Here is a 23,741-nt window from a genome sequence, read left to right as displayed (position 1 = left end):
TCGCTCATTATGAAAATATTTCTATTTACAAATTTTAATATTTTTGCTATATGTGTTTTAAACCACATTATTTCACTATATTCTTATCATGATGTGGGTTTTTAGGATTTACATCAAAAAGTAAAAATTGTTAGAATTCTAGTACTCTGTTAATTTTAAAATGTTAAATTTTTAAAGTTGTCACTGATTAATAATTAATAATAATTAGTAACTTATTACTATTTATTATTAATAATTTTTTGTTAGTAGGGTTTGTTAATTTTATAACAATTTATTAAAATAAAAATTTAAAGGATAATTTTAAAAAACTGTGTTGTGAATATCTGTGCTTTATTGTATCCCTATACGCAATGCCTAATATAATGAATAATTTAATCATATATTTATTACATTTATTTCTACATATTTACTTTATAGTTACAATAATTGTCAATTTTTTTCAAGCAATATGGTGTATGTTTTTTAAAAAAATATGCGTGTTATTTATCTTATTTTTTTCTTAAACTTTTATAACTATTCCTATAAAGTTCTCTCTGTCTTATTATTTGTACATTAGTTTATAATTTATTTAATGAAAAAAGTTTATAAAGTAGAATTAAAAATTAAAATATGTTAAATGAATATAAACCTGAAATAAAAATGGGCTAATCATGTTTAAAATCAGGTGTTTATATAAAATTTGTATATTAGAATATAATATTTTTAAAGACACACTTATACATACACTCACTCACTCAAAATGGGATAAACTTGAAAAGAGAATACAAAACGAATACATCACTCACTCACTCACTCACTCACTCACTCACTCACACACACACACACACACACACACACACACACACACACACACACACACACACCCACACACACACACACACACACACACACACACACACACACACACACACACACACACACACACACCCACACACACACACACAAGTGGGTGAGCCAACCTCTGCCATAGAAGTTACCTCTTTGCCATGTCCATGGTGAAATGTTGGCATACCTGTCTTTTGTCTAGGTGTTCTGGACTCTTTGCAGCCAGGCTTGGTGTATTTTCATATGCTGCAAAACTCATTTATCATCACAAAAAAAGATTTAGAGTAGCTGTAACTAGTAATAAGTCTGTGTTATTTTCCTGAGGGGAAAAAATATATATTTGATCCAGAAAATATGCCTTTTTCACTATTCTGTTTAATTATAACACGAATAATACAAATCATATTCTTGAACAAAGTAAACTTAAAACTTGTATACTAATCAAACTGTTTGAATGATGTACCATTTAATTCTGGTATTATTGGGTGGTCATAATTTACTTCTTCCTTAAAATTACTTCTGAAATGCCACTGAATGTAATTAATTTGTTGCTGAATGAGTTAAAAAATTTCATGATTGATTATAAACATGATTTATTCAACAATTAATATCTTAATGTCATTTAATTGTTACGTATTTTATAAATTATATTTATCTTAAAAAAATACATAAAATGTATTAAAATTACCTGTACATATTTTTGTAAATATAATGTTGTACGTTCAGTAACTGTGAACCCAGTTCGACCGGGTGCAAAATATCTCATCCACGGTGTTATATTCAAAGCTCCAGGCGTTGGATCTGTTACTCTGACGAATTTTACCATTTCATCGGCAAATTTGAATGCTTCTTCAAATGATTTACAGTCTCCTGCATATACTCTTGATACCATAGTTGCTGTTATGGCGTAAAATATTTCTGGAACTAGAGCTAAACCATCTTTGCATATTTCCTAAAGAAAATCCATTTTAAAATATATTTACTATAAATATGTATATTATGTTTTAGTTATTCTTATATGTATTGAGCTTATGTTTAGTTTTTCTTTTTAATTTAACAAAAATTGTTTTTTATGGAATGCTGTTGTGGGTAGAGATATTTATTATTAGTTTCAACATTGTTCAAGTTAAAAATCTATTTTATATGAATACCAATTTTTGTTTGGTTGTGATTCTTAAGTATGGTGTAAAATATGTCAAATCATCCTGCTCTGCTGTAGGTTGAATCATCCTGCTGTAGGTTGATTATTCCCTCGTACCATAATCTTATCTTCTCTGGCTAGGCAATAATAGTAATAGTATAATCTTTATTGACATAAATTGGTAGTACAATTTCATAATAATTACAAACTGTTAACTGTACCTATTTTACAGAAATAAAGGTACAAATTTTTATAAAAGCATTATATATGTTAAAATATGAATAAAATACAGTAGTATTTCTAAAAGAAGTTTAGTAAAACTTCTAAATTTCTTTAAGAAAGGAAATATCCAACTCAGTAATACATTATTTATAATACAATATTTATAATTTCCTACATTTCCCAGCTGGGCCAGTCAATTCATATAATATCTTACACAGCTTTTTCACTGCAAAATCAAACATTAAGAGTCTGACTTTTATTTTTGTAATGTATAATATTTTCATCTTTTTATCAAGACATCTATTTGGGAGTCCAGTCTTCACCAAAAAAAAAAAAAATACAAAAGTGATAAAAACACAACAAAACCACAAAAGGGTGTTATTCACAGTTACTGTACAGTTTCTTATGAAAGGTTGTGATTTTTTGTTCACTAAAAAAACATGCACCGACATGATAACTGGTAATACCACTATTTTTATGCATTTTTATAAGTTATATTAAATATTAGATTCAGTTAGAATTATTGACTAATTATTGATAAAATTAATCATAAAAATCATTATACTTTTTGTGTATTAATATGATGAAGGGTAAACAGTAAAATTACAGCAGAATTACAGTCAACTGGTCTATGATAAAGTAATTAATTACCAGTTAAATTTACATATATGATATTTATTATTAGTAAATAATAAATTAATAAATAATGCACAAATATGAAGTAAGTATTTTTGCTGGGAAAATTGACAATTACAATTGAAAGATAAAATGGTATATTTGTTTTTTATTTATTTTGTGATGAAAGTGTTGAAAGATATTATAACCAAAATAAGTGATACCACATCCCTCAAAAAACATTTCATTGTAAAAGTGTTGTGAATCTCCTTATGACAAAAACATTATGAATTTAGAAAAATGGTAAATAATACAAACCCTGAAAGACACTTACAGTTGAAGTATCCCTCAAAAAACAATTGTTTGTCCTGAATCCAAAAGAAATTCATATTTTTAAAATTACAAAGGTTTACTTGCCACAGGGCTGTTTAAAAATATAACAAATAACTGGTTTAGAAGAACAAAAACAAACAAGCTGCTAGTTGCTACATCTATTTAGAGTAACATTATTTTGCTATTTATAATTTTGTAATTGAAACAATTACAAAATTATAGAAATTACAAAATTTTAAAAATATAGATTTTTTTTTAATTTGGGATGCACAAGGGGTTTTTTTAGATATACCATCACACAAGTGTTTTTTGTGGGGAGGGGGTTACATTATACACCATTTTTTTGATTTCATGTTTTGTCATAAGGAAATTCACCAACTCTTTTACAATGAATTTTTTGGTGGTTGTGATAAAACTATAAAAAAAATGTACAAATATGATTAGAAAACTTTTTTGATAATGAAATATTTAATGTTCCTAATAAGACATTATAATGTTTAATGTAAAATTACAAATTTACATTTATAACAGAAATAAAATTAACTAAGATATTAATGATTTTTTTTACTGTTTAAATTTTATTTTAAAAAAAAGTATTATAATATGGTATTAAGCCTTAAAATAAAACACTTTATATGCTTATGTCTCCATAAGCATATAAAGTGTAAAGGTGAATTTTTAATTTTATTATTAAAAAAATTGAGTTACGGCTAAGAAACAAAATACAGAATATATTTTTTAGAAGTGGGGAATAAATTTTAAGAAACATTTTTTAAAAATATTCATATGCAAGCAAACAATTAATAAATAAAGATTTCTCTATATCTAACACCCCCTTCAGTAAAGGCTAAAATAAGAAAAGAAAATTCTTGAAAAATACTTTTTTTTGCATTTTAGGGTCTGGGGTTTATAATTTAAAAAAAAATTGTAGACTTTCTGTATATGAAGTATAAAATTAAAAATAAAAATTGAAAAATATTTAAACCTAAGGGCAAAAGAACAAAAATATATTTCAATTTTAGGAGTGGGAGTTGATTTTTTGAAATTCTATTTATATATACTTTGCATGTAGAAGTTTTAATAATTTTTTTCATTAAAATATCTCTGAAGAAAATCAAAATTGTTTTTTTTTTTTACAATATCCCCCACCCACATCAGATTGTGAAAAAAAATTAATATGATCAGTGTCCTACATATAAAATGAAAACAACAGTGGTCCAGAAGACTCTGCTTCCTGAGTGGTTAGTTCATTATAATAATATAGTGCTGTTTGTTGGGTCATCCAGATTAATTTTGTATTATATATCTGTTTACAAAGTTAACAAACATTTTGAGTTAAATCGTGTAATAAAACTTGTGTTGCAGTTATTTATATATATTTCTTTTTTATTTTAATGGATCTTTACTTACATGATTATTTCTATTCAAAAAATCAATTAATGCTTTCACATCTTCTAAGTATTCATTTTCTAAAGAGTTAAATCGTCGCCCATACCCAAAGTCGCGCAAGTTTCTAAGCATAAATCTTCGTTGATCTAGCCAGAAATGTCCATCAGTAAAAAGAATACCTATTTTTTAACAGGCATAAAATAAATATAGTAATTGTGCATGAATTATTATAATAAAAATTCAGTTAATTTTAATCAATGCAATCATATTATTTTAGATTTTAATATGTAGTTTACTATACTTACCTGTTTTTTTTTTTCATTAAGTTTGGCCTTTTAATCTATGCAATCAATAATTTAGAACATAATGTAGTTATAATCCAATAGCTTACAGTCATCACTCCTGAAGCAGACTGCATTCTGGTTTTGCTAATTGTTGTAGTATAATTTTAAATTAGTTGATGCTTCTTTTAATATGCTAATTTTATTTACATTTTCTAAACAAAGTTAACTTCTGCAAGATGAACAATTTTATATGCTTATCTCCATTACTTCTCAGCACATTCAGACCTTTACTATACTGTAAAACAGGTTTTGCAGACTCTTGCTGAATAACTTCATACTTGTGGTACTCATTGTGCTATTTACTCCTTTATTGACTTTATCCATTTCAAGGTGATGGGTAGTTAACTTGACTTTCATGTAAGTGAAGAAACAACAATCAGTTGGTATCAAGTCTAGACTGCAGGGTGGGTGGGTAGAAACCTTCCAGTTGAATTATTCAAATAACACCCTTGTGTGATCTGTGAAAGAGGGCCATATTTTGTCATGCAAAAGAATAAAATCTTTCATTAGAATCCTCTGCACTTTTTACCACCATAAACTTCTAATTTTTCTGTGGTAATAGGTTCTACAGGATCATTCACGGGAACCGGATGTTTTTAAAATAATCATAAAAAATTGAATATTTACTTTAAAAAAGTTTTATTGGTACTGAAACACTTGTTAAATCAAAGCATTTGTTACTAGTGAGCGAAAATTATGTCCGACAAGTGATGTCCATTTTGGGCAGTACATTGTTGTAGCCTTTCACGGTAACTGGCCTCAATTCTTTGCAGCATGTCTACATCAATCTGGGTGACGTGATGACGAATTGCGATCTTTAGGTCCTCCAATGTACGCGGTTTATTGCCGTACACACGCGATTTCAGAAACACCCACAGAAAAAAATCACAACTACTCAAGTCGGGGGACCGAGGGCGCCAAGGAATGTCGCGGAATCTGGAAACGATCCGCCCCGGAAACAAGTTACGGAGAACAGCCATCGATGCCCTCGCTGTGTGCGCTGTAGCTCCATCCTGCTGGAATAACACATTTTGAAAATCGATTCCCCGGTTTATAACTCAGGGATGAAAAACGTATTCAACATCGCAATGTAACGATCAGCTGTTACAGTTACGGCAGCATCATTTTCTTCAAAAAAATATGGTCCAATAACACCGACCTCCTATTGCGCACCAGACAGTCACATTTGGGCTATGAAGTGGTCTCTAGTGAAGCTGATGTGGGTTTCTTTCTGCCCAATACCGGCAATTCTGTTTGTTGACGAAGCCATTCAGATGAAAATAGGCTTCGTCACTCATTAACAATAACAAATTTTCATTTTCTTCAAAAACGGTAAGCATTTGTCGTCAAAATTGTAATCGCTGCGTGAAATCTTGCTCGTTTAACTGCTGCACGACGGCTATCTTGTAAGGATGGAAATGCAGGTTTGTATGCAGAATTCTTCGTACCGTACTTGTGCTCATTTGAAGCGCTGCTGAATGCCTCTGAATAGAGCGGTGTGGGCTTCTGACAATGGCTTCCCTTACTCGTTCGATGTTCTCCGGAGTGCTAGCAGTTCGTCGGGGACCCGGTGGTTTTTTCTTCAATATTGAACCGCTTGTTCGAAGGTTGTTTACTCATCGCAATATTGTGTTACGAGAAGGGACACTTGCTTGCATTACGATGGATATTAAACTGACGGCGGAAATCTCGCTGAACAGCAGTTACGGATTCGTCATTTCGCACAAAAATGTCATACGCGTACAGGGGTTGGTCTAGCGTCCACGGCTCCATCTCAACGACTAAAATGTAAATGCTATGAACAAAGGAAACGTCAGACACCAGCCACGTGCCCCTCCCACCACCAACGCCCGAGTACAACCCAATTCAAAAACATCCGATTTCCGTGAATGACCCTGTATAAATGTAATCAAAAATTCTCTTGCAGTGAGTGGGTGCTATCCTCTCCTCATTGTATATCAGTGCTCCTGCTTTAATGTGATCATTTGATCACTTTTATGTGATATCAATCTCTAATAGCATTACTGAATCATTTTTACCAAAAATATGGCATAATTGTTGATCTCAGTGCCACTGTGTGTACTTGAATAAAATATCACACCATATACCTTACAGTTGGTAGGAGCAATATTTCCCATGATTCATCATTCCGCTGTTGCTTTACCTGCTTTAAAGAATATTCTGTGCATGGATGTGTAAAGGTATTGCAGATTGTTGGCGGTGTTGCACATGTGTTGTTGTTTCTTTGACTATTGGATATTGCCAGTCAGAAGTCAGTTTTGGAGTAGCCCTTGTATTTTGTGCTGTAAAAGATAGGAATTACTCTGTGTACATGAAGATTTTTCCAGTTTGCATTGAGATTTAAAAAATACGTTTCTGGAAGTAAAGCTTTAAAAAAAAATACATTAAAAGAAGAATGTAATTCTCTTATTTACTGAATTAGAAAATTAACTAGTAGCTAGAAACGTTTAAGGTGTCTTAAAACAAATTTCTGTATGGAAAAGGGGATGATTCACTTATTTCTAAGAACTCAAAATTTATATCAGTTTTTTGTATCTGCCAAAGAGGGTCATATTAAATCCATTAATATTTTTGATAATTGACATTTATATTATTGCATCTTTTTATATTAATTTGTAATAATAAATAAGTTAAGACAATAACTCTTAAATCATCTTTTATTCTATCTAATACTGTTTCGTAAAAAAAATCTACTTGCGTAATTTATAAATAAAATATTAAGTTGTGTGGTTCTTCATTTTTAATATTTCAAAATTTTGTTCACTTGACAGATTTTTTTTTAGTATCTTTATTATGTGCTATGTTTGCAAGATATTTATTTAATGTGATGCAGATTGTTTTCTTAGCTGATTTGTATTTGTAAAAAAAAAATTTGTTTAGTCCTGCATTGGACAAACAAAGTCCCTTCCTACTATAAGTTTTTTCTTGTTTTTAGACAGCATAGTGACAATGAGTGACAGAATGTACTGTATTTTATAGTGAGTGCCTTGGCCATTTGGTCGATAGTAGTCAACACTTGTTTTTGCCACATTATAATGTTGATATCACAATTTTTTATTGTTTTCTGAAATATTAGTCATCATGCTGAAATGATAACATGAGCAGCAAAAACATTTTTTGGTTGTCACTTCAAACTCACAACATTGATGTTTGTTAACAGAGATAACCTAGAGAAATATGAGCTCTAGTTGAAGATGATTCTAAAATCAAATACATTTAAAAATGTTTTCTGCATTTTGTCCAGAATCAGTTTATAATTAATAAACTGTAATATGTCATAAACTGTAATATGACATAAACTGTAATATGTCAACTATTCTAAAATCCCATTTTTTGTAGTGATCCTTTTACCACAGAATGTGCTAATGTTGGTCTCTAAATAGATACATCTAAGGTAATTTCAAGAATTTTATAAGTGATTATATAACTTATAACTTAAGTTATAACTAATAACTTATTAGTTATAAGTTTAGTTAAGTTATAAGTTATAACTTATAACTTAAGTTATAACTTATATAAGTGATTCATATATTTATGAATATATTATTTACATATTATTCAAACTTATGTAACCCTTAGTAAAATATTTTAATGGGAAGGTAGTAGCTTTCCATTCCTATTCAGATCCAACTGAAAAAAACAAAGAAAACTTAACACATGTTAATTGAACCTCTGAAGGTTAAATGAACAATTACAGAGTTCTATTTAACATTCAGTTCAATTGAATCTCTGTAATTTTATTGTACACCAAGCGTGATGTAAAAAATGTACTCTATTCTAAATTAGAGTAGAAGTGATTTTAAAAATTGATTGTGGCTGATTACTGATTGTTAAAAAAATTACTTTTGTTTGTATTACTTTTCTTTTTTCATATTTAGTTAGCAAACAATATTGTACAGTATCATAAAGCTCTGTACATATTTTTGCATATCTCATCTTAAAATTAGTGTTTTCCATTTTTAACCATATTAGTGCAAAATCCATTGATATTTACTTTTTTTTTTCTATATAAGAAAAACTATTTTAATCTTGTCATTTGACTTGTATAATATTCTTTTTTCTTTTCTTCAGTAATTTTTCAACATACTTACTAAATCTTACATCCTCAGTTATCTGTTTTATACATGAAATTACACTCTTTATCTTACAAATTTTACCCAATGAGGGCCACCCATAAAGAAACTGAATTTAAATTTAAGTTTAAATATTGTTTTTTTGGCACTTTACATAGCACTTGGGAACGACTGTAGATAAACAAGTGAAAAGAACATTTAATTCTTAATGCATAAGTACCTTTTTCAAAATATTCTCCTGGCACTGTTAGTTCATTACTCCCTGGCTTGGTAAGTTTCTTGGAATTTTGTTTATGGAATAGTGTGTAAATCCTACAAAAAGTTTAAAAAAAATCCGTTTAATGGTCTTAAAGTTTGGCTTTCGAAGTTTATTTTAGTTTCTAAATCAAAAAAAATGTTATCAGAAGTCAATTTGGTAGAGCAGGAGGTCTGAGAATCAACATTAATTGTGTTTCACCATAGCTTGGTTAATAAAGAACAATTTGTGGGCGATTACATTGTTTTGGTGCCCATTTTTTGCGATCACTGCGAACTTTTAAAAGTGACTGGTCACTTCTAAAAGTTCAATCTTTAAATAAAATAAAATGAAATAAAATTCTTTGTGACTTCACAAGTCCTGTTGATCACAGGTTGAATTTGATGGATTCGAGCAGCTCAGTCAGAAAAAATAAACAAACTATCTTGATGTTTGAACCAACTTACCATACTGTTTTGGTTGAGGTGATGATTTGTCCACCCACTGTGGTGAGAGTACTTTTATTTCTATCATCTCTTAATCGCAGATTATGAGATTTTTCAAAATATTTTTATCATTTGACTGATGCAAAACTATTGACAGACAGCAATATGTTTTTCATATTGTTTCTTGGGAACGACTGTAGATAAACAAGTGAAAAGAACATTTAATTCTTAATGCATAGTACAAACAACATGTTATGTTAATGTTAAGTAATACCATCTTGCAGAGATTCCCGTTTGTTTTGACTCTTCACAGTCTGTCAATGACTTTTCTAATAATAGCATACACTTTATCAATTTGTCAGTCTTCAGTTGGGTTGACAGCTATCTAAATTTTTCACTTTTCTCAACTGTTATTCTTTAAAACTCTTTATTCATTCTTTTTTCGAAAACTTTATGCATTCCTTCACCATACTATTATTATTATTATAGAAGCGTTTTGTTATTTTAAAAATCTGTATGAAAGTTTTTCCCTATTTAACATAAATACTATATGTTTAACATAAATCAATATCCTTTCTTTTCTTGGTCAAAAAAATTGTTTTAATACCAAACTTAACCTTATGTATAAAACAGAAACTAAGAATGTGAAATTAACATCAAGTGTGTAAAAGTTACTAAAAAGCCATATTACCCATGATAAAACAGATGAATACCATACCATCTCTCATATATTGTGTTGGAACACTTTTTCAAATTTGTTATCATAGGTTTCATATATACATCTGTTGCTAAATTTACTACACTTATATATATATCTTAATGATTTCTTTTTATAAGATTCTGTCATCAGCTTCTCCTCACTGTTATTCTTCTTAAATCCTCATTTTGAGCTCTGTGTTCTTTCCTTGCTTAACTTCCGTGTATGTGATGTGTATCCAAGGACAAATTGTATATTTTAAATCAAGAAAGTTTGTTACCAAAGATAGTATTTTTGAACTGTATTTTGTGTTTGAAATCAATAATTTCAAGATTATTAAAATATTCCTAATCATAACAATGCCTGTAGCATATTTTGTTTTTGTAGCCATAAACCATGAGAATCTCAACAGTTGTAGAATGTTCCAATAAAAATTAAGATCCAGAAAGAAGTTCATTCCTATTTCTATGTTCTATGAGTTAGTATGCTGCTCAATTTGTGAGAATGCTTATTAGTAATTATTAGTGAGAAGCAGAAATAGCAAGTCTTTCATATTATTTATATTTTTAACAGAAGGGTGTAAAAAAGTGATTCCCATGAATGTTTTTTGTGCTATAGGTGGAAATTGAAAACATCTTTTGGAGTAGCTTTTAGCAACAATTTTTGAAGAGTCATTATTTCTGTCTTAACCACCCCTAATATCTGAATCAGATAGATCATATATAATTTGGATCAAAGTCACTTTCATCATGATCAATATGATTCTCTTTTTATTTCTATTACATGTTACTCAAAATTAATATTTTCATATTACATAATTGTACGATCAATAACCTTTTTGTCACTCATATTTTAAGAACAAAACTCATTTAGGATAAAAAAAGTACTACAGATGCACATCTTAACTAAACAGTATGGATTATTCTAGATAAAGAGAATTATTCAGAGATTATTCTGGATTAAGAGATAAGAGCTAAAAAAACATAAAATGTTTGGTGTTGGTTTTTTTACCTCTAAAGTAAAGCTCTTATCTTTACAAGATGGAAACCGTGTAAAATGAAAAAAAGCAGACTTTTACTTTAATTAAAATATTTTCATATTCAGAAAATGAGAAAATTTCTGAAAATCATTGAAAAGATGTTTTGCAACATAAATTGTCATTTAGTGTCAGTCTGAAAAATTAAATGATAAAAAGTAACTTGGAAGTTATGGACATTTTATAATCCTTTCTTGATAAACCTTGGGTTTTTTTAGTAATTTTTTGTGAGTTGTTTTTTATTGATTGTTAATTTGTGTTGTTAATTTTTTTCATATTTATTTTGTATTATTGAGATTTATTCTTTTGATTACTTACCTAACAGTTCTCCAAAAGATCTGTAACGAGAGATAAATGCATCAATTCTTCCTTGAAATTCTGGTCGTGTCAATACTTCTTTAACTGTTTTCATATCACACACTATTACAGTTGGTAAACCACCCAGGTATAAACCAAGTATGTTTGTTTTGTAACGTTTTGCCATGTTATGAATTGCTTTATAAGGAAATTTGTAATTTTCGAACAATAATTGAAAATAACTACCCCATATAGGGAATCGTTTTGGACCTAGAAAAAACAAACATAAAATAAAAAGATTTTAACAACTTGAAACTTTTAAAACTTGGTAAGTTTTATTTAAAAAAAATAAATGATGAAACATTTTTTTGTATTCTTGGAAATGAAACTTGTAGGTAACTACTGGTGTTAAGGAAAAGTGAACTAAAATAATAAAAACGTATTTTAAAGTAGTAGATAAATCTTTGGTTTTGAAGTAATTTCATGTGTAATATAATAATTTCATATATTATGTACATTCTTTATATCAACTTGAATTATATGAAGTAGATATATTTTTTTTCTATAAAGTAAATCATGGGCTACAGAAAACATAAACTTCTAATATATAGTTATCAGAATATCTCCCATAAATTTTTCCAAAAGTTTTTACTTTTATATGATAAAGAAGACCAATTTCATTGTTCTGTATTACAGATGTGTAATTGTGAATCTCCAAAGCAAATGTTTTAGAAAAGTTTAGTTTTTTATTGTCTCAAAATTATAATTTTGTAATTCGGCAGTAAAAAAATTACACATCATCATGAAGTATTATCAATGAACAGAGTTCATTATTGAATTAAAAAATGTGAATCTCTCTCTCTCTCTCTCTCTCTCGCGCGCGCGTGTGTGTGTGTGTGTGAACACTTTTTGTCTCCAATTTTGATTCAGATTAAGTTGCTTTAGAGGATTACAAAAATACATGAATATCTGTGATCGGCTGTCGGGTCTAACTCAAAATGGCCATCATAATTAAAATTTTGTAATCATCATTACACAGTAACGCTTACGGCGTAAGCTGTCAAGTTGGTTCTAACTCGCTAATGTAAGGTTACTAAAATATATAAGGTTTTAGGTTATTCAAATATAGAAATCTCAGTTTTGTTAATTAAGTGTAAGACCCCAAAATGACAGAAAAACTAACATTTTAATAGTTGAAAAAGAAATACAGTAAAACCGTCAAAACTTAAGATAAAGAGATTATATTAATTTAGGGTAAGTAGTAGAAGTTAGAGATAATAACTTTGTTAGAAATGAGAATAATGAGAGGATAGGGGCGTTTGGAAAGTTCTCACAGTAACAAACGACAAGATTTCTCAGAAAGTTTTTATTTTTATAATTCAATGTAATCACCTTGCAGTTTGATACATTTAGACCAATGTGTTTCCAACCTTTGAATACCCTTGTTAAAGTATGAATTGTCAAACTCTGCAAAATGAGCAGTTGTCTCTGTTTTGTTCTCATAATTTGAAGTGAGTGTTTGTCCAACAAGCCATTTTGTTAGGTTTTGAAAATGTCAAAACTTGTTTGCTTACTCGATTGCCATAAAGAGCAACTGAATGCATGTTTCTTAAACTTCACAGCACCAGCATCTAAAGGATCATATTTGAGAAATATCTTGGTTGTTTGGTCATACCTGCACCATCTTTGTGTCAGGCTGAGAACTTTTCCAACAATTCTGAAGCCTTTTCTTCAGAAAAAGTAATCACTGGGAGCCATATCCGGTGAATTTGGAGCAGGTGGAAGCATTTTAAAACGTATTCTTGGAGTTTGGAACAACAAGAAGAGTGGGCAGCTGCATTATCGTGGTGAAAAAACACATTCTTTTGAACAGATGTGGATGTTCAGCCTGAATTGCACCCTTCAATTGGTCCACTAGTGAAGCGGTTGTACTCCCCTTTAATGATCCGGTTTTTTTTTTATGAACACCACACCATGAGAATTCCAAAAACACCATAGCTATGACTTATCCTGTAGATTGAACCATTTTTGCTTTCTTTGGTGTACTTTCACCTGCTCTCACCCACTGCTTGGATTGCTGTTTGGTCTTTGGTTTGTAATGGTGAATCCATTTTTCATTGTTATAAAATGTCAAAGAAATTAGCAAAATCACTTTTTAATATTAAACACCCTCAAGAAGTGTCCAATCAACTTAACAAACACAGCACTCTTCAACTGGAAATATTTTTCATACTCTAAACATCGTGTAAATTATAGGGGACACGGTCTATTGAGATGTTTGCGATATTAACAATCTCGCATACCTTTACTCACCAATTGCTTAATACGCCATTGTGAAATTTTGAGTCACTTTCATTGGTCATAGTGGTTTTGGGCTTACCGAGCATTCATCATGATGAATGGGTATATGACCAAGTTTAAATTCACAAACCCAATTTTTTTGCCATCAAAAACGAAGGGGAAGAATCCTTTAAAGTGGAATTTAACTCTTTTGCATGTCCGTCAGTGTTAAACCTTATTAACAAAGTACTTAACAGCTTGAACTTCAATTTTATTAGTTTTTCAGAAAATGTCAAAACTTATTCACTAACTCAATTGCCACAAATGTGCAACTTAATGCATGTGTCTGAAACTTCACAGTACAGCATCTAAAGAATCATATTTGAAAATTATCATAGTCATTTGCTTATACTTGCAAAATCATTGTGTGTGGCTGAGAACTTTCCTAAAAATCCTAATATAAACACAGTTGGTTTGTTTGTCCAAAGTAATCTCAGGAATTATTAAACTGGTATGAATTCCCTGTTTGAAAGTGTACCTCTCAAGTTATAATTTTTACTAGTCATAGGGGTCATAATATATTAATTATATAACCACTTACATTTGACACTTTTTTGCTTGTTCGTGGTAACTGGATTGATATTGTATGTAATTTATAAAATATTTGTGATGCTACCACTTATCAGAGATCCACCAAACTTACAAATCTGATTATATAAGAGGAATAGAGTACAATAATTAACATTGAAATTATTTTAAACGTATCTAACTTCTACAGATGCTCTCTCAATGTGCTCCCATAAAAATTAAAATACTGCAACATTCAATTTCTTTTCCAAAATACATTTTGTATTCAGAAAACATAATACTGCGTAGAAGTAGTAGAAGAAATGTTTCAGATTCTTCTTGCACTCTTCATGTATGTTAATTTAAAAAATGTATTATATTCGAACTGTTGGTTTTTCAAAATTGGAATACAATATGATGTTTTGGGATTTGAACCCAGAATCATTTAGATGAAAACAAACACACTGCGATGGAGAGATGTGCCTCAGAGATTGACAGAGATTTAAATTTAAGTTTCAGGCTGTAGTAAAATAGCTTTATGTTGTTTGATGGAAAATGTTGCAGTTGTTTTCTTTCTAAAAAGTTGTTCAGAATTCACACAAGTATTTTAATCCTGATTTTTCAGAAAAACTGTCTTTTAAATTTTGAGTCCTCAAAGGAGAGTTTTAGAGGCCTCTGAATCCTGATTAAGAGAAATCTGCTATGTAGATTGAGTTTAACTTGGCCTTCTTCTACTACCAGCTATAGATTAGGCACTATACCTTTTTGACAATTTTTTTGTTTGTATTATCACATTTTTACTTTGACCACTTAATTATATTTGTTTTATTCATATTTGTAAATCATATATTAAATGTTGCCATTAGCCTTTGATGACAGATACCATTTCTGTCATTAATTTTGTGGTAATTATAATTTTTCCCTTGTCTCTTTCTTTTTTTTTTAACAGTAGTGAATATTTTAAACCAAAGTCCCCCATGTGGTAGTAATAAATAAAAGCAGTTGAAGAAAAATAAATATTATTGAAACAAAGAAGTGGAATATTATAAAAATATTTGTATTGTGTCCAATTCTTTCTACTCAGAATTAATACTACCAATCCTGAAGATGTCATTTGTCTTATAATCAGAATAAGGAAAAAGAAATTTTACAAAGAAAAAAATTCTTAAGTTATATATTGGAGTCATATATTAGCTGAAAGATAATTGATTTTTGGTTTGAATGAACAAATTCATTGGATTGAAATAGGAAATTTTTTTTCTTTTTGTTTTAGGTGAGAAGTAATTCTTAATAGAACAAATTTCTTACAAATTCAGTTATCATTCATAATGTTCCAACAATGTTTAAAGAAACTTTTTATGAAAACAGTATAATATATATTGTATGATGGGCTAAAAGTCAATTTCTTGTACATATAAATTTAAACTCTGAAACAAGTGGTTTTGCCATTGGTAGTAATTAGCTAATTTATTTACTTTAATTACTATTCTGTTATTGTACACTTTATTCTTTTACATGTTTTAAGAAAAAATCCATTTAAATATATATATATATATATATATATATATATATATATATATATATATATATATATATATATAAAACAAGAATGAGTTTGAGAAAGTTTATTTTTATATTAATATACTTATGCTTCAGTGTTGGTGGAAAAATAATGACACTGTTTCCATCAGTGAAGAATTACTGTACATGCAAGATTTTTTAATTTGCTGAATGTAAAATCTAACAATATTGGAACCACTGGAGGTGATTCTCCACAATTGGGTAAACTAAGAACTACTTGCACTTCAGAAAATAAAAAACTTCTAGAGAGTTTATGAATGATCTTTACTAAGGCCTAAGGATTCTTACTCCTCAAGTATCAACCTAGGGTGGAAGTACCCAGAATATGTCTATGAAAGATTCAAAAGAAATTCAACTTTAAGATATATCGGCCAAGATCAATTGATGAAGATGATTTTGACAGAAAAGTGGAATTTTATTAGAAATTATCAATTGTGGAGTGAATCCTTATTTCTCTAGTTCAAACATATCGTCCATTGAAGCGCGGTTGAAATTAAATGACCTAGTAAATTATCATAATTGCATTTACTGGACATATAAAAATCTGTGCTTAATTATGGAAAAAGAACTTAATGTACCTGGTGGTTCATGTTTGGTGTCAAATCTCAAATAAAGTGGGCTTGTTACATTATTTTTTCTATGGAATGTAACATAATTTGTATCTTGAAATATTTTTTATTCCAGAGCTATTGTATGGCAGCATGAAAGGTAGCAGAGAATGTTTATTGAAAAATAAATACATAATCCCAAACTGTGAAAATAATTTAATTGTGCTAGAAGTTTGTAATGATGATAAAAAGTTAACACATATTGCAGAAATTTAATACATATTAAACATATGTTATATATATTAAACATATATTAATGAACAATCAGACAGAATTTGAGAGTAATGATTTGTTTGAGTTTGGATTGTGTATTACACAAACCAAATTAATGAATATTATTTTATTTTTATTTTTACAGATCAGATTAATTCTGCTAGGAATAGTTATTAATTATTTTAATTGTACACTTCGTAATATTTTCTATTATTTGTAATATTAAAAAAAAATTTAAACATTGATAAAGAGAGTACATTAGAAGACTACTGTGTTTTGTGAACTAAATAAAAACTTACTTTACCATTCTGTTTGGTAATTATTATTTTTCTTATTATATTTATTTTGTTATTTATTGTTATCATTTGAATTTATTTATTAACAATTGATTACAAATATTACAAAATATTAAAAATGCAAGTAATCGCAAAAATGGTGATAAATATAAATATCTAATGTATATTAATGTATAATATTGCACAAAATTTATACTTGGCTGTAAAATTTATTAACATATATAACAGATTACATCAAATTTACAACGCTTTAATGTTAATGATTTCTTCTTAAAAAGTGGTTGCTCCTCAATTCAAAGAAAATTTTTGAACATCCTTTAAAGGTTTTCAGATTTCATCTAAAACTTAAGATGGAGTGTTATGTATGGTTTCAGTTCCTTTTCCATTTTATATATGCCTTAATACTGAATTAAGCTTCATAGAGGTTTATTTATAGACATTATTTACTGATGCGTACTACCGTTAGTTAGTTCTTTGTGTAGTTTAAATAACTTTTAAAAAATACATTTAAAAGTTAGCAGTTACATTTCAGTTTTTCCAGTTTTACTGTGCGGTTTATGCATCATATATTTGTACGGAGCTCATCTATATAACTATTTGGGTGTGACTATTTTATTTTCATTTTTTTAATATATTCAGCTTAATTCTATATCTAATCATTTTAACCATTTGTGGGTAATTGTTCTGTAATCATATTATTGTGTAAAAACTTCTACGTAAGACACTGGATTTAAATGTAAAATTATATTATGTGCAGAACAGGTAGAGATTTGTGCTGGTAAACCGTGTTAATATTTTTTCAATAAATAAGGCAAATCTATATCAATATTATGATAGGAAGGATTATTAATTCATTTGAAAGAAAAAGAAAATGTTTCTTTCTTTTGATTTGAGGGAAATTGGCATAAGCTGTCTGTGGTAACTATCAAGCCTTGGCTACAATAATAAGTGGCAAGCTGCATCATCTTCATTTCTGCTGCCTGTTATTGCTGCTGAGGTCTGACTCATTTGGAATTATTTCTTATCAGATTTTCAATGCATCTATTTGTTTAAATGCTAACAACAGGTAATTTGGTTGTTTTGGAACAAGGGAGTTGTGTTTTTCTATTTGTTTTCATTGTTATTTATAAACTTATAAAATATTAATATTGTTTTCTTAACCAGTTTTCCAGCTACTGCTGGGTCTGGATATGTGCGCATAGACAAATGCAATTACCATTACCGGCTTTTCAGGCCTGATGTAACTGCAATGTAAGCGTAAATGTACCAGTAAATATGTAATGTGGAACAGACTCAAGTTGACTATTCCTGAGACTTGAGATTAATTAAAACCCAACCATCAAAGAACACTCAGGTATCCACTGGTATAATGTTAATAATTTCCATAAAATTAAGTTAATTACACATGTACTGTTGTAAAAACATCAGATTCAATACAACTTACTTTCGTGGATAAGACAGGGAATTACTTTCTGGAGTAATTCAGAAAAGAATGGTATAAAAAGATTTTGTTTTTCAATTTGGAAAAGTGTAAAAGTAAACAGATAAATTAATTTAATATCTGTACTAATAATTTTACATTTAAAATTTAATGCAATAGTGCTAGGTAATCAATATATCTCATCAATACTGGTTATATAAAAAAAAAAAAACTGGATAATGTGTAATATATTTTATATTAAGACATTAAATTAAAAAAAAATTTTTTTTATAAATTTATGCATATTTTGATGGAAACTATTTTTAAGAAGTTATAATTGTTTTAATTTATGCATAACAATTTCAGATGACAGAAAAGCTAAATTTTTTTTATTTTTAGTGAAAAAGTAAGTTTAATTTTAATTAATTTATTGTTTTCTGTTTTTTTTTTTTTTTTTTAATATAAATTAACAGCTGGAAAATAAGTATAAAAAGTTTAATTTATTAATAAATGCAAATTAATATTGTTAAAAATTAATTCCTCCACTTTCATTAATATAATTTTTTTTTTATTATAATTGATTACTAAATTAATGTCTTACCTGGTGGAAAATTTTTTGGAATTAAAGTTGTGTAATAATACAAGTATAAGGATAATAAAGCTATTGAAATTAATATTAATGTGATTACCATTTTTCTCACAGTTACGTGGTATTTAATAAGATTAATTATTTTGACCTACTACTTCAAAATACTATTAGTTGCTGTATTATACTAGTAATATAGTCACTGTAACAACATATAACTATTTTATGAATATTTCTGTCATTGCCCACCTTTTATTAATTTAAATATTTTTAATTAAATGATAAGTAATGATAATAATCAATACTTGCTGATAAAATTATTTGATTTTTAAAAATAAATATATACAGAGTATATATTTTTTATATTGTGTGTGCGTGCTCGTGTGTGCACATGTGTTTGTAAATATGCATTTGCAAATAAATGTGTTAATAATCAGATACCGTACTTTCATTCAATGGATTTTATGAAATTCATTTGTTTAATTGTGGTTTATCTACATTCGTAAATATTTAATAATTATGTAATGTCCATCGCAATTTTATAATTGTTTGATAATTACTGTGATGTTAATTTATTTTTATTGTAATTACTTGTTACATTGCTACTGTAAAAATGATGTCTGATTGTGTAAGGCATCATTACTCTTAAACATGTAATTAATTTTTTTATAGTACTAGATGATGATTTGGCTTTAACCCTGATTGTAAATTTAGACTGAGTAGAATTTCAGAAGGAAGAGTGCCCCTTTGGCTTACAAAAGCTTGTTGCCATCATTTCAAAATCATTCTATTAAAAATGTTTCATCTTTATTTCATTTTAAAGTTATGTTTATTCAGTTATGATAATGTTCATCGATACTGTCTGCCTGTGCTTCAGTTTATTTTGATAGTAAATTCCACTTCCATATTTAAAGATTTTTTTATTTTATTAAATTTATTTAATATCACATTTATTAAATTTTGATTAGATTTCTTAACAAAAATTTTATGAATGTATTTAACTTTTAGGAGATGAGGTGGGATCTGGATTTCTAACTACAGTTCATTCAAAAATGAACTATACACCTGTCATGCACTGATACAGCAATATGTATCAACTTACCTTACAATAGTTGGAAATGATTCCCATGACATATCTGAATGCATTTCTTCTTGTTCTTGAAGATTCACAAGTTGTTCATATGGAATACTGTAGTTAAAATCACAAACACCAGTTTGAAGTTCCTGGAGGTTGTGGGGGTTTTCTTGTTAATCATTACTTTTTGCATAATTCCAGGGGTAAAAATCTGGTGAGGTTAAATCTAGAGAACAAGCTATTCACAAGCTCTTAGAAATGATTATCTGAAAACCAGTAACTTATGGACTGCTTGTCTGTATGTGTGATTGCACTGTCTTGTTGATTCAAACTGTATATATTTTGTCGTGGTTAACTCTCCCATAAACTGGTAAATGATTTCACAATAATGAATTAAATATATTCTTTCTACGAAGAATATTGGGCCAACAATTTTTTTCTGGGTATTGCAATCCATATCCCAATTATCTGGTAATGTAGAGAAATTTCATGTATAACATTTGGGTTGTTGTCAGACCATAAATGTGAGTAATGTGCTATTGTACGCTAGAGATTGTTAAAAACCATTCGCATTATTGAATTTACTTTCCACAGTCTGTGGCCAATAATGTTTGAGCCGGTTTCACTTTATATGGAATGAGATTGAGTCTTACAGTCTGCCTTGTATATAATTGCAGTACTAATGATTTTCTGTTAGGCTAACATTAGCAAGTGCTTGTTGGGACTATATTGTATAGCAGCTGACATACCGTGCAGTTTTTCTTAATCAAGTATTGATGGTCTACCACTTCACTCATACTCCTTTATCGAACTCATCTCTCTAAATTTCTTAATTAGTGCTCTTATATATGTCGATTTGGAACCAGTGTACCACAGATGTTAATGGAAGAAGTATTCAGTGAGAAATATTCACTGTTCTAAAGTTAACACCATTTTGAGTGCACATGGAAAGACATGGTCTCAGTTGTTCAAAGGCAATGACTTCAAATGAACTACAAAGAACTAGATATCTTCATGTCACAAGATCACCAGCATGACTGGCTCATGAAAGCAAACTACACAATGCAAGACTACCAACTTTTACAGAAAATATTACTTGCAGCATACAGAATACTATCTCTCAACATCTAATCATATCTATATAGGTGTATGGTTACTTTTCAAACCCACTGTAGTATGTATGTATTAATGATGTGTATTGATAAAATATATAGTAAAACATAAGGAAGTATTTACATAGTTGTGAAAAAATATACAACACTGAAAATTAACTATTTATTATTTCAGAAGAATTTTAATCCATGTAGTTTCATTAAACTACATGTTTAAACTCATGTAGTTTCGTTCTGTTTTCAAGTAACTCGTATTCATACCTTAACGTATGTGTCCTGGAATGGCATGGATGATGATTAATATTGTTTATTATGGTCAGCTGGGCTACTAGAAATAGTTATTTTAAATGATATTGGCTCCTTGTTTCTGTCTCTGACCACTATTCTGTTGGTAGGTTCTAGTTAACTATACATACAGTTCTGATGTTCAGAGATGTGTACAAACTACAAGTACACTCAATTTATGAACAAGGGATGCAAGTGAATATAGATCCTGAATTAATAAGATGTAGTATATATCTGGAAACTTCCCGAAATCATATGAATCAAATAATTTTAATATACCTATTTAATAAAGTATGAATTTTAGATCTTTTCTATTGATAGGAACACTTTCTGACACTGAAAGCATAAAAGTGCTTTTTAGCTTAAATGAATAGAATAATGTCTGATAATAGTATAATAGAACAGTCTAATCATTAGGGGAAATTAATAATTCTATTTCTTATGTTGTGTTTTCTCCCTCTATGAATCATGACACCTTGCCGATGGTGAGGGGGCTTGAGTGCTCAGTGGTACAGTGTAGTTGGACGGAAGGTGCAACCACATCGGAGAGCCATTTGTTGAGAGCTAGACTAAGGAATGATTCCTGAAAGAGGGCAGCAGCTCTTTCAGTAGTTGTGAAGGGCATAGGTCCGGAGAATGCTTAAACGGCCATATCACCATCACTCAGTGTCCTGAGTACTGCGCAGCTGAAAGCATGGAAAACTCAGGCTGTTTTTTTTTCGAAGAAATTGTAACTCTGTATTTTCACATAACAAAGATGGCCTTCCTTGGCCAAAATATATATATAAGCGCCTTCCTTGGTAAAATATTCTGGAGTTAAACTAGTTCCTCTTCGGATCTCTGGGTGGGGACTACTAAGGAAGGAGTCACCAGAAAATTAAAAAATAATATTTGAGTTGAAATGTGGAATGCTAGAAGTCTAAAAAAGGTTGGTTAGTTAGAAAACTTAAAGAGGGAAATGGATAGGTTAAATGTAAATGTAGTAAGAATTAGTGAGTTTCGGTCGGAAGAGGTAAACGACTTTTGGTCAGGTGATTTTAGAATATTTAACACAGCTTCAAATAAAGGGCAAGCATGAGTAGTTTTCGTAATGAAGAAGAAGATAGGGAAGAAAGTTGATTATTTCAAACAGCGTAGCATTAGAATTATTGTAATAAGAAAAATATCAAAATCTAAGCTGACAACGATTGGTAACATCTATATGCCTACTAGTGCCCATGAGGATGAGGTAGAGTGCGTATATGAAGAAACTGATGAAGCAATTAAACACATAAAAGAAAGGGATGAAAATTTAATAATATGGGGTAATATGGGCTGGGCAAAAGGAATGAAAGAGGGGACCGACTTATGTACAAAGTATAATTTAGTAATTGCCAACACCCAGTTTAAAAATCATAATAGAAGAATATACACTTGGAAAAAGCCTGGTGATACGCAAGGTATCAGATAAATTATATCATGGTTAAACAAAGATTTAGAAATACTCATCTACAAAGCATATCCTGGAGCAGACATTTATAGCTACCATAATTTGGTGATAATGAAATGTTAATTGGGGTTTAAAATCTTGAAGAAAAGGTGTCGGATAAATCTGTGGATTTAGAGAAGCTTGAGAAAGTAGAGGTGAAGAAGAATTTTGAGGAGGATATCACAAGACGTCTGAGTAAAAACGATAAGATAGAAAATATAGAAGAAGAATAAGATAATGTTAAAAAGGAAACGCTTAAATCAGCAGAAGTGTACTTAAGCAGAACAAAGAGAACTGGTAGAAAACCTTGGATATCAAAGGATATATTGTAGCTGGTGGACGAATGTAGAAAGTATAAGAATGCTGTTGATGAAGAAGGTAAAAGGAATTATCGACAGTTAAGAAATACTGTAAACAGGAAGTGTAAATTAGTGAAAGAAGAGAGGATTAAAGAAAAGTGTTCAGAAGTGGAAAGAGAAATGATCATTGGAAAGTGAAGGAGAATCTTGTGGTACATAAATTAAAATCTAATAATGTATTAAATAAAGATAGTGCACTGATTTATAATATGAAAGA

The 23,741-nt window shown here is 29.2% G+C and overlaps 2 protein-coding genes across 12 annotated transcripts in view; one reads left to right on the top strand and one right to left on the bottom strand.

Moving 5' to 3' along the window:
- The window catches only part of LOC142327933 (putative cytochrome P450 304a1), a 36,999-nt gene extending 17,567 nt beyond the window's left edge, over nucleotides 1-19,432 (bottom strand). The window contains exons 1-4 of the mRNA XM_075371312.1: nucleotides 19,241-19,432; nucleotides 11,696-11,944; nucleotides 4,547-4,704; nucleotides 1,514-1,777 (exon numbers count right to left, since the gene is read on the bottom strand). Coding sequence (XP_075227427.1) covers nucleotides 1,514-1,777; nucleotides 4,547-4,704; nucleotides 11,696-11,944; nucleotides 19,241-19,331 — 762 coding nt within the window. The 5' untranslated portion in view covers nucleotides 19,332-19,432. The remainder of the gene's footprint in view (nucleotides 1-1,513; nucleotides 1,778-4,546; nucleotides 4,705-11,695; nucleotides 11,945-19,240) is intronic.
- The window catches only part of LOC142327934 (TELO2-interacting protein 2-like), a 79,317-nt gene that overhangs the window by 29,074 nt on the left and 26,502 nt on the right, over nucleotides 1-23,741 (top strand). For 3 of the 11 annotated variants that reach the window (XM_075371320.1, XM_075371315.1, XM_075371321.1), the window contains one exon: nucleotides 18,384-18,573. The exons of 4 other annotated variants lie outside the window; for them this stretch is intronic. The gene's annotated coding sequence lies outside the window, so the exon portion shown is untranslated. Of the gene's footprint in view, nucleotides 1-18,113; nucleotides 18,286-18,383; nucleotides 18,574-23,741 lie in introns of all 11 variants that reach the window. 4 more of the 11 variants (XM_075371323.1, XM_075371317.1, XM_075371324.1 and 1 more) reach the window with 2 other exon arrangements.

The sequence above is a fragment of the Lycorma delicatula genome, chromosome 7, assembly GCF_047948215.1.
Source record: "Lycorma delicatula isolate Av1 chromosome 7, ASM4794821v1, whole genome shotgun sequence".
NCBI lineage: Eukaryota > Metazoa > Arthropoda > Insecta > Hemiptera > Fulgoridae > Lycorma > Lycorma delicatula.
The sequence above is the reverse complement of the archived record's forward strand: the minus strand, read 5'-3'. Positions and strand labels throughout refer to the sequence as shown.